The following is a 15,852-nucleotide window of genomic DNA, read 5'->3' on the forward strand; positions in this document are numbered from 1 at the left end:
AAATCTATGAACTGATTTCTTCAAAGGAAACAAATTTAATTCAACAGGTTATTCTAATATAAAAACACTGTTCAAAAAGTTTTTTTTAAACTAAATGTTTAGCAGCAGTTCAAATTCAGTGTAAGAATCAGTAAGACTCGTGAGTAGCAACAATACTAAATAAAGACATAAATTTGCTTAATAATAGCTTCAAACATTCATTAAGTTCTTATTGTATGAAGGTGCTCTTCCAAGACTTTATATGAAGTCACTTATATAATCCTTACAACAACCCCATGAGGTAAGTACCATTATCATCTCCATTTCATACCTAGGTCTAAGGCAAGGAGATCTTGCCTAAGTCATACAGCTAACAAGTGACAATAAACATGTATGTCATATATTTGTGTAAGAAAAGTTTAAAAGTTCCTTTTGTGCAGTTATTCAGTTGAACTGAAAATAGTTTAAATTTATTTTTTATATTTTCTATATGGGGCATTTCATCTGCCTTTAATATGAAAAATGAATGTGGTCAGTTTTCTTAGGTATTTACAAATCAGAATCAGCTTCTGTCTAAGAATGTTAAAACATTCTGTCACATTTACAGATTGTAATATTTATAAGGAAAATAAACCCTTAAAGTAATCATTATTAATTTCCAGGCTGTCTTACAACTGCATTTCTTTCAGACATACCTACTTCAGAATCAAAATAAACTTTGTTTATGTACTAAATATTACTTCATACTGCAGGCTCTGAGAATGCCAAAATAAGACAGTAGTCACTGTCCTAGAGGACTCGAAGAAATAGACATGGAAATTGGACTACTGGAATGCATTTGGCAGGATATTCTGTTGGGATAAAACATAATATCCAATAATGTAACTGCTAAAAAAAAATTAGAAATTAAAATTGGAAGGAGGAGGGGAATCAATAAATTTCTTAAAGTTGGCATAATCAAGAACTATAGAAACAGCCATGTTAATCACTATGGAAGTGACCAACAGAAGAACTAAAAACAGTAAGAACTCAGAGAGATAAGTTCTATAAACAAATGGTATAAAAGCACTACAGAAGAAAGGATATAACCATTTGACAGGTCAGGTAAACATTACCCCTTGCTTATGTAGAAGTTGATGCTTATGGTAAGTTGGAAAGTGATTAGGAGAAGGTCATCTCTGGCAGAAGGAAAAGTATTTGAAATGGAACAGAGTCATCATGAGAGAGATGGCCATCTAAGATGAATCAGAGAGCTTATTATGAAGAGAGAGAACAATAGGTAAGTAAGTAGGGCCTGTGTGCCTTGGTAAGAAGTTTGAACTCTACCCTATAGGCAGGTGATGACAGTTAAGGACTATGAACAGTAAATTGACATCAGATTTGTGTTTTAATAACTTTTGTTGGTGTTGTGAATGATAGTTGATAGAGTAGTAAGGAGTACCATTGGCAGAAAAAGAACTTAAGATGCCAGCTTCCAAAGGAAAGATGCAGGAAGGAGCTTAAGCTAACACACTGTAGTAAAAATGGAGAAGGGGCAGATCTGAAATAGATTTAGGCAACAAGAAACTACAGGATTTATTGACTAACTGGATTGAAATGTGGAAGGGAAGAGTGAGGACACTTTGCAGTGTTTTTATGTCAGAAACTGCTAACCTCAGCACAAGGCTACAACAAAATTCCATCTAGCTACAAGGTAGCCCCTAAGGGCAATGATGGTGGATGGGAAAAGAGACAGCAACAGAGGATAATTTTTAGTAAGGCATACATCCCTTAGTTCCAAACTGCCTTTTCAGTTTTCTTTTTGAAGATAGACGTGTTAAGTTCTACTGTGGCAGGCCATGAATTTTATCTCGGTACCATAATAAGTTCTAAAATAGATAGTATACTCTTCAGAGAGCAGGCAAAAAGTGAAAATGTGTAGACTGGCCTCGTTTCTTTTGTTCTAATTTCACATTGTTGCTCTTCATTTTTGTATACTGCTTAACTTTTGAATTATTGCAGCTCTTTTGGTATCTGTTTTTAAAGTGAAAATACATTAGGTGATTAATTTTAATAGAAATCATTTAATTTGAGCCAGCTCTTATTTTTTATTTCAGATAATTGTAATCTTTCTTGCAAATGATAATAATTGCCTCCTTTTTTATGACCGTGGTGTTCACTATTGGATGGTAATGGAAACACACAAAGAATTGAACTTTCTTTGAAAAGCAGCTTTTCCTGCTTTATCTTTAATATAAAAAATAAGTAGTTAATTTTTTTTTTTAGATATTTACAAATCAGAATCTGCTTCTAAGCATGTTAAAACATTCTGTCACATTTGCAGATTATAATATTTAAAAGAGAAATAAATCCTTAAAGTAGTTCATAATCTATCTCCAGGCTGTCTTACAGCCACATTTCCTAAACATACCCACCTCAGAGTCATTGTGGCACATTCATGTTCATTTTTCGAGACTATTGAATGGATATTGAACTGTGTTTTAACAGGATCTCAATCTCAGATTTTCAGATTAACAGAAATATACGTTAACTTTTCAAACACTTAGCAAAAATTAATTAATTTTTTTATTATTGAATTTTTTTATACATTGACTTTTGTTTTTTATTGAGTACTTACACTAAATTGTTTGCCATTTTCTTTATTTATACATATTACCAAGGGGCTAGTTGGTTTTGTTTTTAAAACTGCTTACCTTTAAGATATTCAAGCTTAGGGTCTTTTTTACCATGCTCTGGATATTTTGACCTCAGGAAATATAGTGGCATTGTGTCATTATTCTATACATTGTGTGATATTCCCTAGGTATTAGTAGGGTTGAATATATTGTTCCCAAACTATACCCTGAATTATTCATACTTATAGCTGAAGTGTGTATGGGAATGTGTGTGCTCTGTATCTGTGAATATATTTGCTTCTAGGTGGAAATCTGATCGTTAAAGTCTTAACCTCTTGGTGATGAAATTCTCTTTGTTTTAGGTGTATATTCAAATTCTGTTTCTTACCACAGTATTGAAAGAAGCCTTGTTCTTTTCCTCAGATTTCATAGTTAGAATGGTCTAATTTAGATTGTGGTGATGTCAGAGGAACATTTTTTGTTTTTTTGTTTTTTTTTTACATTTTCGTTGAGCTTTTTAGTGGAACAGTGATTGTATCTTTATGGCAAGACTCCCTCAGCATCCTCTTACTTTCTTCAGAGCCTGATTTAAGGTAGTTGTTACCTAGCTTGTTTTTAACTTAGAGGAAGCTTCTTTAGACACAGTCATTGTTTTATATTTTTGCGGAGTTTGGTAGAAAACACCTAAAAATGAATAGTTTGATCTCAGGTATATGATTTTAGAGCATTATATTTACCAGGTTGGTTTGCTAAAATTGTAAAACCCAACTTATTTCCCTAATCCTTTGTATTCGTTCATTGTTCCTATACAAGAATGCCATCAGTCAGAGTGTGTATGAAAATGTTAATAAATATAACGTTTGCCTTATACACTTAAGGTAACTTAAACTGAATCTTGACAAAAGCTTACTATAAGATCGCAAATATTTAGTACTCTAATTATTTGCTCATGTGTAGTTGTAGCTTTTTGTTTCTAGCATTACAGGTACTTTAAAAAATATTAGAAAATATAGGAATGACTTTGATAAATAATGAATTAAAATTTATAACATCAGCAGATCCCTAGACATAGTTTTAGTTGTAAACATTTTCTCTGAGAATTAACTGACTAAATTTTGCTTAGAAAAAAAATAGCTTCTGCTTAATATATTTTTGCTCTCCAGATGTATGTGAAAAAAGTAAAGTTGACTTTAAAAAATAACGTTTGTGTGTACTACGTTGCTTCAGTCATGTCTGACTTTGTGTGACCCTATGGACTGTAGCCCACCAGGCTCCTCTGTCCATGGGATTCTCCAAACAAGAATACTGGACTGGGTTGCAATGCCCTTCTCTAGGGGATCTTCCTGACCTAAGATTTGAACTCACATCTCTTGTATCTCTTGCATTGGCAGGGAGGTTCTTTACCACTAGTGATATAATTGTTCTAAGAGTGGGTCGCGTATACTTAAATGTTATCATAATAGTTTTTTCATTTAAGATCTCTAAATATTATAATACTTAGATTTTATCATTTTATAGCTATGCTTCCTTATTTTTAAACTCCTACATTTTAATTAAGAGCAGGGAGCCCTTCAGAGGAGACTTCCCTGGTGGCTCAGACAGTAAAGAATCTGCCACCTGCAGTGCGGGAGACCTGGGTTCCATCCCTGGGTCGGGAAGATCCCCTAGAAAAGGGAGTGGCAACCTACTGCTGGTATTCTTGCCTGGGGAATCCCCATGGATAGAGGAGCCTGGTGGGCTACAGTCTGTGGTGGACAGGACTGAGCAACTAACACTTTGACTTTCACTTTCTCTCAGGGCTTCATAAGACCAATAAAATAGTTGCTGCTCAGATCTGAATTCTGTTCAGCAGTCAAAGCTTTTCCTTTGGTTAACCTAACATTAAGTCATTTTCATCACAGTGCTACTTTCAGTTTTTTTCTAAAGTTCTGCTTTAAAAGAGGATTTCAAAAATTAAAAATGTATGGCTGCAAATGATTCTTCCAACCAACCTAGACAGCATATTAAAAAGCAGAGACATTACTTAGCCAACAAAGGTCCATCTAGTCAAGGCTATGGTTTTTCCAGTAGTCATGTATGGATGTGAGAGTTGGGCTATAAAGAAAGCTGAGTACAGAATTGATGCTTTTGAACTGTGGTGTTGAAGAAGACTCTTGAGAGTCCCTTGGACTGCAAGGAGGTCCAACCAGTCCATCCTAAAGGAAATCAGTCCTGGGGTCATTGGAAGGACTGATGTTGAAGCTGAAACTCTAATACTTGGGCTACCTGATATGAAGAGCTGACTCATTTGAAAAGACCCTGATGCTGGGAAAGATTGAGGGCAGGAGGAGAAGGGGACGACAGAGGATGAGATGGTTGGATGGCATCACCAACTCGATGGACATGAGTTTGGATAAACTCTGGGTTGGTGATGGACAGGGAGACCTGGCATGCTGCAGTTCATGGGGTCACAAAGAGTCAGAAACTACTGAGCGACTGAACTGAACTGATGAGAAGAAAAACAGTATTACAGCATTTATCTTGCTTTAGTCATTGTTTACTTGGTTTACCTTAATTTAGCTAGTCTCTTAAGCAAAAGTCTACTACTATTTGATTGCTTTGTAATTTTTGCCTCTTTAATAGTTGAGGGTAGTCCAAGGCATCCCCAGCTGCACATTACAGTCACTTGAATAACTTTAAAAGTAGTATATATTAACCAAAAAACTGGTGCCTAGACCACAACCCAACTCTCCTGATTTACTTGAACTGGGGTGAGTTCCAAGGATCAGTAATTTTCAAAATCTTAGATAATTCAAGTGTATAGTTGTACAGTAAGGCTTGAAAACACTGCTCTAAGGTCATGTGAATTTGAAAGCTTGAGAAATTTTGAAGTGGAGAGGAAAATGTGAAGAAATTCTAGTAACAGGAACAATGAATAACATCCTTGAACAGGCTCTCAGGGCCTCTATGAAAATGGATACACACCTTAACCATAACCGATAGCATGAAAGAAAATATTCAGTATTCTTAACGTATTGAGTATCTAAAGAATCCAGGCTTTTTGTGTGTTTTGTGTTTTTTTTTTTTTTTTTTTTTTGAATTTGTTTTAGCAACTCTGGAAGGTAGGGAATATTTCTTTTTTGTTGTTGTTTTAAAGGTTTACTTTATTTTTTGGTCGTGCTGGACCTTCCTTGCTGCAAGCAGAGGCTACTCTTCATTGTGGTACACAGGCTTCTCATTGCAGTGACTTCTCTCACTGCGGAGTACAGGCTCTAGGGCCCAGGGGCTTCAGTAGTTGTGGTGCACAGGCCTAAGTTGCTCCCTGGCATGTGGGATCTTCCTGAACCAGGGATTGAACCTGTGGCCCTTGCATTGCAGGATAGACTGTTAATTACTGGACCACCAAGGAAGCCCTGGGAATATTTCTTGTTCAGATGGTAAACTGAAGCTGAGAGAGAATGATTTGCTGTCTGTAACTAGCAGAACTAGAACTAGACCCACATACGCATTTGATTTTTTAACGTGAGCTCTTTTCACTATACTCTTAAAAGATACAGTGAGGCCTATTAAAAATTTTAATGGTTTAAGCATAAATCAATTCAAACTGGGTAACACCCAGCTGGAAGTGGTTAAAAGTGCCCCACCAACAGGAATTAGGGATAGAACTTAGAGACGATGTGGAAGCAAAGCAGCGATATGTTTTGATTGGCTGTAGCTTAAGCTACCTTATTTGGGAAAACCTAGTTGATGACTCGGAGAAGGCAATGGCACCCTACTCCAGTACTCTTGCCTGGAAAATCCCATGGACAGAGGAGCTTGGTAGGCTGCAGTCCATGGGGTCACAAAATGTCGGGCACTGCTGAGCGATTTCACTTTCACTTTTCACTTTCATGCATTGGAGAAGGAAATGGCAACCCACTCCAGTGTTCTTGCCCAGAGAATCCCAGGGACAGGGGAGCCTGGTGGGCTGCCCTCTATGGGGTCGCAGAGTCGGACACGACTAAAGCAACTTAGCAGCAGCAGCAGCAAAAGCAGTTGATGACTGGTAATTATAGGACTGGAAAAGGTCAGTTTTCATTCCAATCCCAAAGAAAGGCAATACCAAGGAATGCTCAAACTACCACACAATTGCACTCATCTCACACGCTAGATAAGTAATGCTCAAAATTCTCCAAGCCAGGATTCAACAATACGTGAACCATGAACTTCCACATGTTCAAGCTGGTTTTAGGAAAGGCAGAGGAACCAGAGATCAAATTGCTAACATCCGCTGGATCATGGAAAAAGGAAGAGAATTCCAGGAAAACATCTGTTTCTGCTTTCTTGACTATGCCAAAGCCTTTGACTGTATGTATCACAATAAACTGGAAAATTCTGAAAGAGATGGGAATACCAGACCACCTGACCTGGCTCTTGAGAAACCTATATGCAGGTCAGGAAGTGACAGTTAGAACTGGACATGGAACAACAGACTGGTTCCAAATAGGAAAAGGAGTACGTCAAGGCTGTATATCGTCACCCTGCTTATTTAACTTCTATGCAGAGTACATCGTGAGAAATGCTGGGCTGGAAGAAGCACAAGCTGGAATCAAGATTGCCGGGAGAAATATCAATAACCTCAGATATGCAGATGACACCAGCCTTATGGCAGAAAGTGAAGAGGAACTAAAAAGCTTCTTGATGAAAGTGAAAGAGGAAACTGAAAAAATTGGCTTAAAGCTCAACATTCAGAAAACGAAGATCATGGCATCTGGTCCCATCACTTCATGGGAAATAGATGGGGAAACAGTGTCAGACTTTATTTTTGGGGGCTCCAGAATCACTGCAGATGGTGACTGCAGCCATGAAATTAAAAGACGCTTACTCCTTGGAAGGAAAGTTATGACCAACCTAGATAGCATATTCAAAAGCAGAGACATTACTTTGCCAACAAAGATCCGTCTAGTCAAGGCTATGGTTTTTCCAGTGGTCGTGTATGGATGTGAGAGTTGAACTGTGAAGAAAGCTGAGTGCCGAAGAATTGATGCTTTAGTACTGTGGTGTTGGCGAAGACTCTTGAGAGTCCCTTGGACTGCAGGGAGATCCAACCAGTTCATTCTAAAGGAGATCAGTCCTGGGTGTTCTTTGGAAGGACTGATGCTAAAGCTGAAACTCCAATACTTTGGCCACCTGATGTGAAGAGTTGACTCATTGGAAAAGACCCTGATGCTGGGAGGGATTGGGGGCAGGAGGAGAAGAGAATGACAGAGAATGATGGCTGGATGGCATCACCCATTCGATGGACATGAGTTTGGGTAAACTCTGGGAGTTGGTGATGGACAGGGAGGCCTGGCGTGCTGGGATTCATGGGGTCGCAAAGAGTCGGACATGACTGAGCGACTGAACTGAACTGAATTTCAGGTTTAATTTCTTAACTTTAAAGCATTTATAGGCTTAGGTTTTGGTTTGGTTACGTAAGTCACTCATGGCCTAGAACCACCTCTGTGTGGTAGCCTCCTTGTTTAACATACCATGCTGTATGAAAATTTGATAGTTTGACTTATTTTAAATAACTAGTTTCTCGTTGTAATGTTTCTTCAGAGCCATTGATACCATCACCAACAAAAGTATTAAATATTTAGTGTTGAGAAGTAGCAGAATATTTCTTACTTGGACAAGGTTTATAGATTTGTTGTAATGGTGGTAGTATGATGGTGGCAGTAAAAGTTAAATGTAATACTTTTTAAAAATTCTTTGGAAATTTTACAAAACTCACATATGTTGCCTTAACTTACCTAGGAATCTAGCTATCTGGTAGAAAATAGCATAGACTGATCTTTTTGTCTTACTATTAATCTGATCCATTTTATAGCTACATAGTAAAACTTTTCATTGTGGCAAAGTTATCACCACAAAGTAAAGAATTCGGCTGATTTTTTTATATGAGAAACCTCATTATAGGCTCTAACTAAAATTTTGTAACAAGAGGTTGGTCAGTTAGGAAAGAAATCATTATATTTCAACAGTAAATAAATTACCAGGGAAGTCTTTCAACAGTGAAGGGAGTACATGGTCTCAAAATATTAGGAAAATATATGAAATGTACAGAATTTAAATTAAGGTAGCTTATAAATAATAATCTTGGTAATGCTCAAAATATAACTGCAAAGCTGAAATTTATTTTAAGAATAATAAAAATCAGTTATTTTTTAAATGAAAGGGAAATTGGAATATTCAAAAATCCTGTGACAAATAAGGTGAATTAGTTATAGGGCTGAAGTAGTTAGATATTTCCACTTCCCATTTGAAGGATGCTATCAAAAATTTAGGAAAACTGGCAATAAGTAATATGGAAATAGGTATGGATGCCAAAAGGGGAAATGCAGTTTTGTACATCATTTTCATATTTTTCTAAAGGTGTCTGTATATTTCCATTTAAATTATTTGGGTCAGTGTAATATAATCCTAATGGAATAGTGCCTAGAGTTAGATTATCGGTTCAAATAAGGCTTCTCTTTAACGCACATAGAAGAGAGCCCTACCAACTCGGTGTTGGTAATATATGCAAAATAAAAGCTTGCTATATAGAAGTTATTTAACTTGGTGCTTTGATTTTTCTTCAACTGATATTTTTCCACAAATGTTTGAAGGTCAGTTTTTATATGTTTATGTTACTTTAAAGAGTAAAAACGCTAAAGGTGAAATTCAAGGAAGTTTCAAATTTTAACCTTTTTTTAACCCTTTCATACTTCATACCCTTGATAAATTCTGAGTAGCATATATTTCCTTGTACGTGAATGTATGTGTTGCCAAAGATTCTTATGATTATAAGGCATTGAAAATTTACCACAATTTGTAGTTAATTTACTGCATTTATTCACCACAAAAAACATATTTTCCTATGAACACTGCAAATTCTTAAAAATGCCAAACTAGCATCACAAATTAATGCTTTAAGCACATGAAATTTTCCTTAAGAAGCTCACATCTGAGCTTGTGTAGTCATTAAAAAATACGTTTCTAATATTTTTCATTAATCAGTTCATGTTTTGTGGTGCAAAAAATGGGTTACGAGAGTGCTAGGATCCTTGAGTCCTTTGGGACAACCAAATGGGAACTCAAGTGAGCAGAGGCCCCCAGGCTGCAGCTGCTGCCACTAAGTCACTTCAGGTGTGGGTGACTCTGTGCAACCCCATAGACGGCAGCCCACCAGCCTCCCCGATCCCTGGGATTCTCCAGGCAAGAACACGAGTGGGTTGCCATTTCCTTCTCCAGTGCATGAAAGTGAAAAGTGAAAGTGAAGTCGTTCAGTCATGTCCAACTCTGCGACCCCAGGGACTGCTGCCTACTAGGCTCCTCCGTCCTTGGGATTTTCCAGGCAGGAGTACTGGAGTGGGTTGCCATTGCCTTCTCCGGCCCCCCAGGCTAGTCATCTCCAGTTCTAAGCAGCAACTTCTTTTACCCCAGTGCTCCAAACAATTGTTACTGTTTTCGCTGTGTAATGATACGAAGAATTTAGGGAAACAATGGTATAGAGGAATGCCATCATCTAAGGTAATGGAATCTCCACTTAGTGTTTCCAAGGGATCATAAACTTGGAAACAGAAGATAAATCTAATAACCAAATTTGTATATAGCCTTATTTTTTAAATTATGGTAAAGTGTACATAAAATTAAGCATTTTAACTGTTTTTAAGTGTTCGATTCAGTGACTTCAGGTACATTAACGTTGTTGTCCAAGCTTCATCACCATCTATCACCAAAACTTTCATCTTCCCAACATGAAACATAGTTATTAAACAATAATTCCTCCATACCACCACCCACCAACCTCTGACAACCACCATTCTACTTTGTCTCTGAATTTGACTACTCATAGTACCTCATAAAAGTGCAATCCTGTAGTATTTATACCTTTGTGGCTGCCTTATCTTAGGATAATGCTTTCAGTTGTCATCCCTGTTGTAGCATGTGTCATAACTTCCTTCCTTTGTATGTAATTCTTCAAGAGATGGGAATACCAGACCACCTGACCTGCCTCTTGAGAAATTTGTATGCAGGTCAGGAAGCAACAGTTAGAACTGGACATGGAACAGCAGACTGGTTCCAAATAGGAAAAGGAATTCGTCAAGGCTGTATATTGTCACCCTGTTTATTTAACTTATATGCAGAGTACATCATGAGAAACGCTGGACTGGAAGAAACACAAGCTGGAATCAAGATTGCCGGGAGAAATATCAATAACCTCAGATATGCAGATGACACCACCGTTATGGCAGAAAGTGAAGAGGAACTCAAAAGCCTCTTGATGAAAGTGAAAGTGGAGAGTGAAAAAGTTGGCTTAAAGCTCAACATTCAGAAAACTAAGATCATGGCATCCGGTCCCGCCACTTCATGGGAAATAGATGGGGAAATAGTGGAAACAGTGTTAGACTTTATTTTTCTGGGCTCCAAAATCACTGCAGATGGTGACTGCAGCCATGAAATTAAAAGACGCTTACTCCTTGGAAGAAAAGTTATGCCCAGCCTTGATAACATATTCAAAAGCAGAGACATTACTTTGCCAACAAAGGTTCGTCTAGTCAAGGCTATGGTTTTTCCTGTGGTCATATATGGATGTGAGAGTTGGACTGTGAAGAAGGCTGAGCGCCGAAGAATTGATGCTTTTGAACTGTGGTGTTGGAGAAGACTCTTGAGAGTCCCTTGGACTGCAAGGAGATCCAACCAGTCCATTCCGAAGATCAGCCCTGGGATTTCTTTGGAAGGAATGATGCTAAAGCTGAAACTCCAATACTTTGGCCACCTGATGTGAAGAGTTGACTCATTGGAAAAGACTCTGATGCTGGGAGGGATTGGGGGCAGGAGGAGAAGGGGACGAAAGAGGATGAGATGGCTGGATGGCATCACTGACTTGATGGACGTGAGTCTGAGTGAACTCTGGGAGTTGGTGATGGACAGGGAGGCCTGGTGTGCTGCGATTCATGGGGTCGCAAAGAGTCAGACATGACTGAGCGACTGATCTGATCTGATACTGCATTTTGGTCAGCCATTCATCTGTCAGTAGACATTTAGGCTGCTTCCACCTTTTGGTTATTCTGAATAATAACACAAATAACTATTCCAGTCCCTGCTTGTAATTCTTTTGGGTATATACCTAGAAGTGAAATTGCTGGATCATATAATTCTATTTTTAATTTTTAAAGGAACCACCATTCTGTTTTCCATAGTGGCTGTACCACTTTACATTCTCAACAGCAGTGCACAAGGATTCCATTTTCTCCACATCCTACTCAATCACTTGTTTTGTTTTTTTTTATAATAGCTTCTAATGAGTGTGAAGTGGTATCTTAATTGTGGTTTTGGTTTAATTTCTGTATTGATTAGTGATGTTAGAATCTTTTTATGAGCTCATTGGTAATATGGCCTTATACTTTTAAAGATTTGGGGTGTGGGATTAGCAAACCAAGATTAACCAAATCTTATTTAAGAATCTTAGAGATCATCAGAGTTCTTAATCTGAAATCCATCAGTGTTTCAGAGTGTCCATGAGTAGTGTGAATGAAAACAAATTCAATCAGACTCTGAGTAGCTGTGCCTCTCAAAACTTAAGAACTTTATTGATCCAACCCAGAATCCCCAGAATGTTTTTTTAAAGTCATTGTGTTGGGAGGAGTTGGAATTAAGGAGTTTTTTAAAAAATTTCTGTTTTGTGCTTTTATTTTTTAGTGTCTGAAAAAAGAATTCATAGTGCACGTGATTTCTGTGCTATTTTAGAACTTGAAAAGTAAAATTTATCTTTAGCTCTTGGACCTACAACTAAAAAACAAAAAAATGACTAAAAGCTAAGAAGTAAAATGGATGTAGTATGTTTTTATAATTGCCTGTCTTCTCAGAGTCACAGCATTCCCAAGTCACTACCAAAAAATGGACAATGCTCTACAGCTACAAAAAAGTGATATTTACTATTGAATCCATTTCAGCTGAATTCATTGCAATAAAATCATTGCATTTGAGTCTTTTATAATCTTTTTATTATAAAGAGAATGTGTAGATAGAAAAGCAACATTTACCATTGAATTCATTTCAGCTGAATTTCATTAAGAGAAATATTTGCATTTAAGTTCTTTATAATGAAATTTTACTGAGTTTTCAGTAATATCTTTACACATAGGACTCTAATTACTTTTTAAAGGTATTGATTGGGGTTTTGTATTATTTAATTTTAAAACATTGATCACTTAATTTTAAAAGCAACCAAAAGGAATTCTCATTAAATATTTTTGTTGAATAGATGATGGATACACACCTGGATTCACCTTAGCATCCTTAAAAGTAAAACTAGGAAATCTTTAAAATTTTGTAAAAAACTTCCTAGGACAGCTTACCTATTCAAGTTCATTGTCAAGTCTTCATATCTTCTTCAGTCTTTTTGAATAAGTGTGAGTGTACTCCAAGAAGGGTTTGAATACCTCTACTGTTTAATACCCTTAGGCCTTCATTTTCTCTTCTGATGTTTGTTTGATCTATATATCTGCTTAACTGGAATGTTTATACTATGAAATTTTATATTTATTTTATAGATACATTTTTAAAATTTATATTGGTTTTTTAAATTCCTGTTTTTTCTTTTGCAGCTGTATGCAGGAGCTATTCTTGAAGTCTGTGGATGAAAATTGGGGAGGTTCCCTCAAGTCCAAGGTATGTAAAATTAACTCTAGTATAAATTTCAGTTAATAACTTAAAATCAACATTTCACAAAAATAAGAAAATTAAATACCATAAAACTTGAGGTGTAGAAGAAAGGAAATCAATCATACAAGTGCATCTTCATTAAAGATAAATAAGTATGTGAAAGGATAATTGTGAAAGTGTATTTTTTTGGTTGACAGCAAACAGTAATGGAGATTTGTATCTCCAAAAAGACTTGAACCTTTTCTATTCCATTCTTGCATGTCACTTGAAAATCAGTTTTATGAAGGTAATGAAGTGTTTTTTGTAAACTGAAATGCGAAAGTGCTGTATTTGTATACCTCATTCTGTTTTTGCTGCCTTTCCTGTGGTTTCTTGACTTGTTTACTCAATGGCAAGAGCATTTTTGGGGTTTAGTATTATGTAAAATTGCCCATGTTAACACATGCCCTTTATTGCTGGCCTAGAATTATTTATAATAAAATATTGTTCCTTTTGGTACAGAAATGTAATCAAAGAGTTTGACTTAGGGACATTTTATCTGAGACCCAGAGCTGATGCACATCTAATTAAACACATTCTTTATTAGAATAAGAACGTATTCTGATATAGCACAGAATATAACAGCTTCTACTTGGGGAGAAAATTCCTTGCTCTTAGGATTAATTTTGCCTCAAACACTTAAACTCAGAATTGTACCAGAGTTGTTTTAGCTTTTTTTAATATCAGTTATCGAATGATAAAGTGATCATTCTTATTCCTAAAATGTTTTGACATTTCCTTTCAATTATATTGATTACTCATATTTACTGACTTGTCTTATTAATAATTTTTTGTGACTCAGATTTTCATGAGGTCAAGAGTAGATTGCAGTTAGCGCTTCTATTTGTGATGTCAGGTTTTATCATGTCCATAATAATTTCTACAGCTGCTAGTTCAGTCTTTAAAAGATTGAGTGTAGTTTATTAATCTTTGGATTACAACTTAATTATATATATATTTCTTATGTATAGTTAAATTATCAAACTTGTGGGTATATGTGGTCATACTGTCGTTTCCTTTTGAAACATTAGATTTTCAATTCTGTGTATAAATATTTAATTACTACAAACCAATTTAAATTAAAATGATTGTATAATTCTTTAATCCATAGCCATATTTAATATAATTATATTATCAATATTTTCTGAGCCTATGAGAAACTAGTACTTTTTTAAGTTTATTTAAATTAGCCATGTCATGAAACAGAAGGAAAAAATTATGTTAAATTATTCTAGAGAGAAGGATTAAAAATTTGAAATGTCTTATCCACATTAATTAATTCAAGTTTTGTGGGGGGAAAGGAAGTCCCAAATCATGTCTTAGCCAGTTCCAGATATACCTCCTAGAATACTTTGGTTTTCCATGTTACGGTTGTTTAAGTAGGAAAGTCTGTAGGTATAAAAATTTCTTGTTGTATGTTGGATCTAGTGTTCTATCACTTAAGTGACATCAGAGCAATGATGTTGAGTATGTTTTCCTTCTTATGCACGAGTCTTACCATGATAAGGATGTGTCTGCAGTCTGTCTCTCTCCAAAAAGACCAGATAGTAATACTTTTCAGCTTTAAAGCCAACAGTGTATCCATTGCAGCTTTTGAACTTTGCTTTTGTAGCATAGAAGCAGCCATAGAAAATATTTAAATGAATACATATGCCTGTGTTCCAGTAAAACCTTATTTATAAAAGCAGGGAGGCCAGTGTGGCCTGTGGACTGTAGTTTGCCAGCCTCTGTATTAGAATCATAAATCTTTGGATACAGAAAGGAATTTTAAAATAATATACAAATGAGATAGCAAATAGGTTTTCACTTCTTGAGTGATGCCTAGGATTATGTTATCTCTGAGTTTTACTGAAAGGAATACTGATTGATTAGCACGAGCTTCATCAATTTACTCATTTATAAAGTGGGTTAATAGGTGGTATAAAATCAGTTAATATCTACCTTATTGGACTGTTTTGAGAATTGAATAACAATGACTTTCTAGCATTTGACTCTCTCTTCCCTTCACTTGTGTGAACAGGTTTTTTTATTCTCCTTTTTTGGCATCTCATCTACCACCCAAACTTCAAATATTGGGGTCAGTCACAGGCTGTGTTCTTATTTTCCCTTTTTCTTACTCTGTTAAATGGTGCCCCACTCCCTCGGTTTCTACTGCAGTGTTCACCTGGTGACTCTCAATTTATGTCTTTAACTCAAACTGTTCTTTTGTTTATCACCACACTTCAGACTGTGACTGACATTTCCACTTAGGTGGTCTCATAGTATCTTAAACCAACATACGTATATGTCACCGGGGGTCTTGTTAAAATACAGAGTATAATTCTGTAAATTTGGTTTGTATCCTAACAATTCTATAGATTGTGGCCTACATTTTTAGTTGCTGTTCAGTTGCTCAGTCGAGTCCTACTTTTTGTACCCCAATGGACTGCACCATGCCAGGCTTCCCAGTCCTTCGCCATCTCCCAGGGCTTGCTCAAATTCATGTCCTTCGAGTCAGTGATTCCATCCAACCATCTTGTCCTCTGTCATCCCCTTCTCCTCCTGCCTTCAGTCTTGCCCAGCATCAGGG

The 15,852-nt window shown here is 36.3% G+C and overlaps 1 protein-coding gene across 1 annotated transcript in view; it reads left to right on the top strand.

The window, feature by feature from the left end:
• Positions 1-15,852, top strand: part of SELENOF (selenoprotein F) — a 43,640-nt gene that overhangs the window by 13,081 nt on the left and 14,707 nt on the right. The window contains exon 3 of the mRNA XM_019957154.2: positions 13,187-13,250. Coding sequence (XP_019812713.2) covers positions 13,187-13,250 — 64 coding nt within the window. The remainder of the gene's footprint in view (positions 1-13,186; positions 13,251-15,852) is intronic.

The sequence above is a fragment of the Bos indicus genome, chromosome 3, assembly GCF_029378745.1.
Source record: "Bos indicus isolate NIAB-ARS_2022 breed Sahiwal x Tharparkar chromosome 3, NIAB-ARS_B.indTharparkar_mat_pri_1.0, whole genome shotgun sequence".
Lineage (NCBI taxonomy): Eukaryota > Metazoa > Chordata > Mammalia > Artiodactyla > Bovidae > Bos > Bos indicus.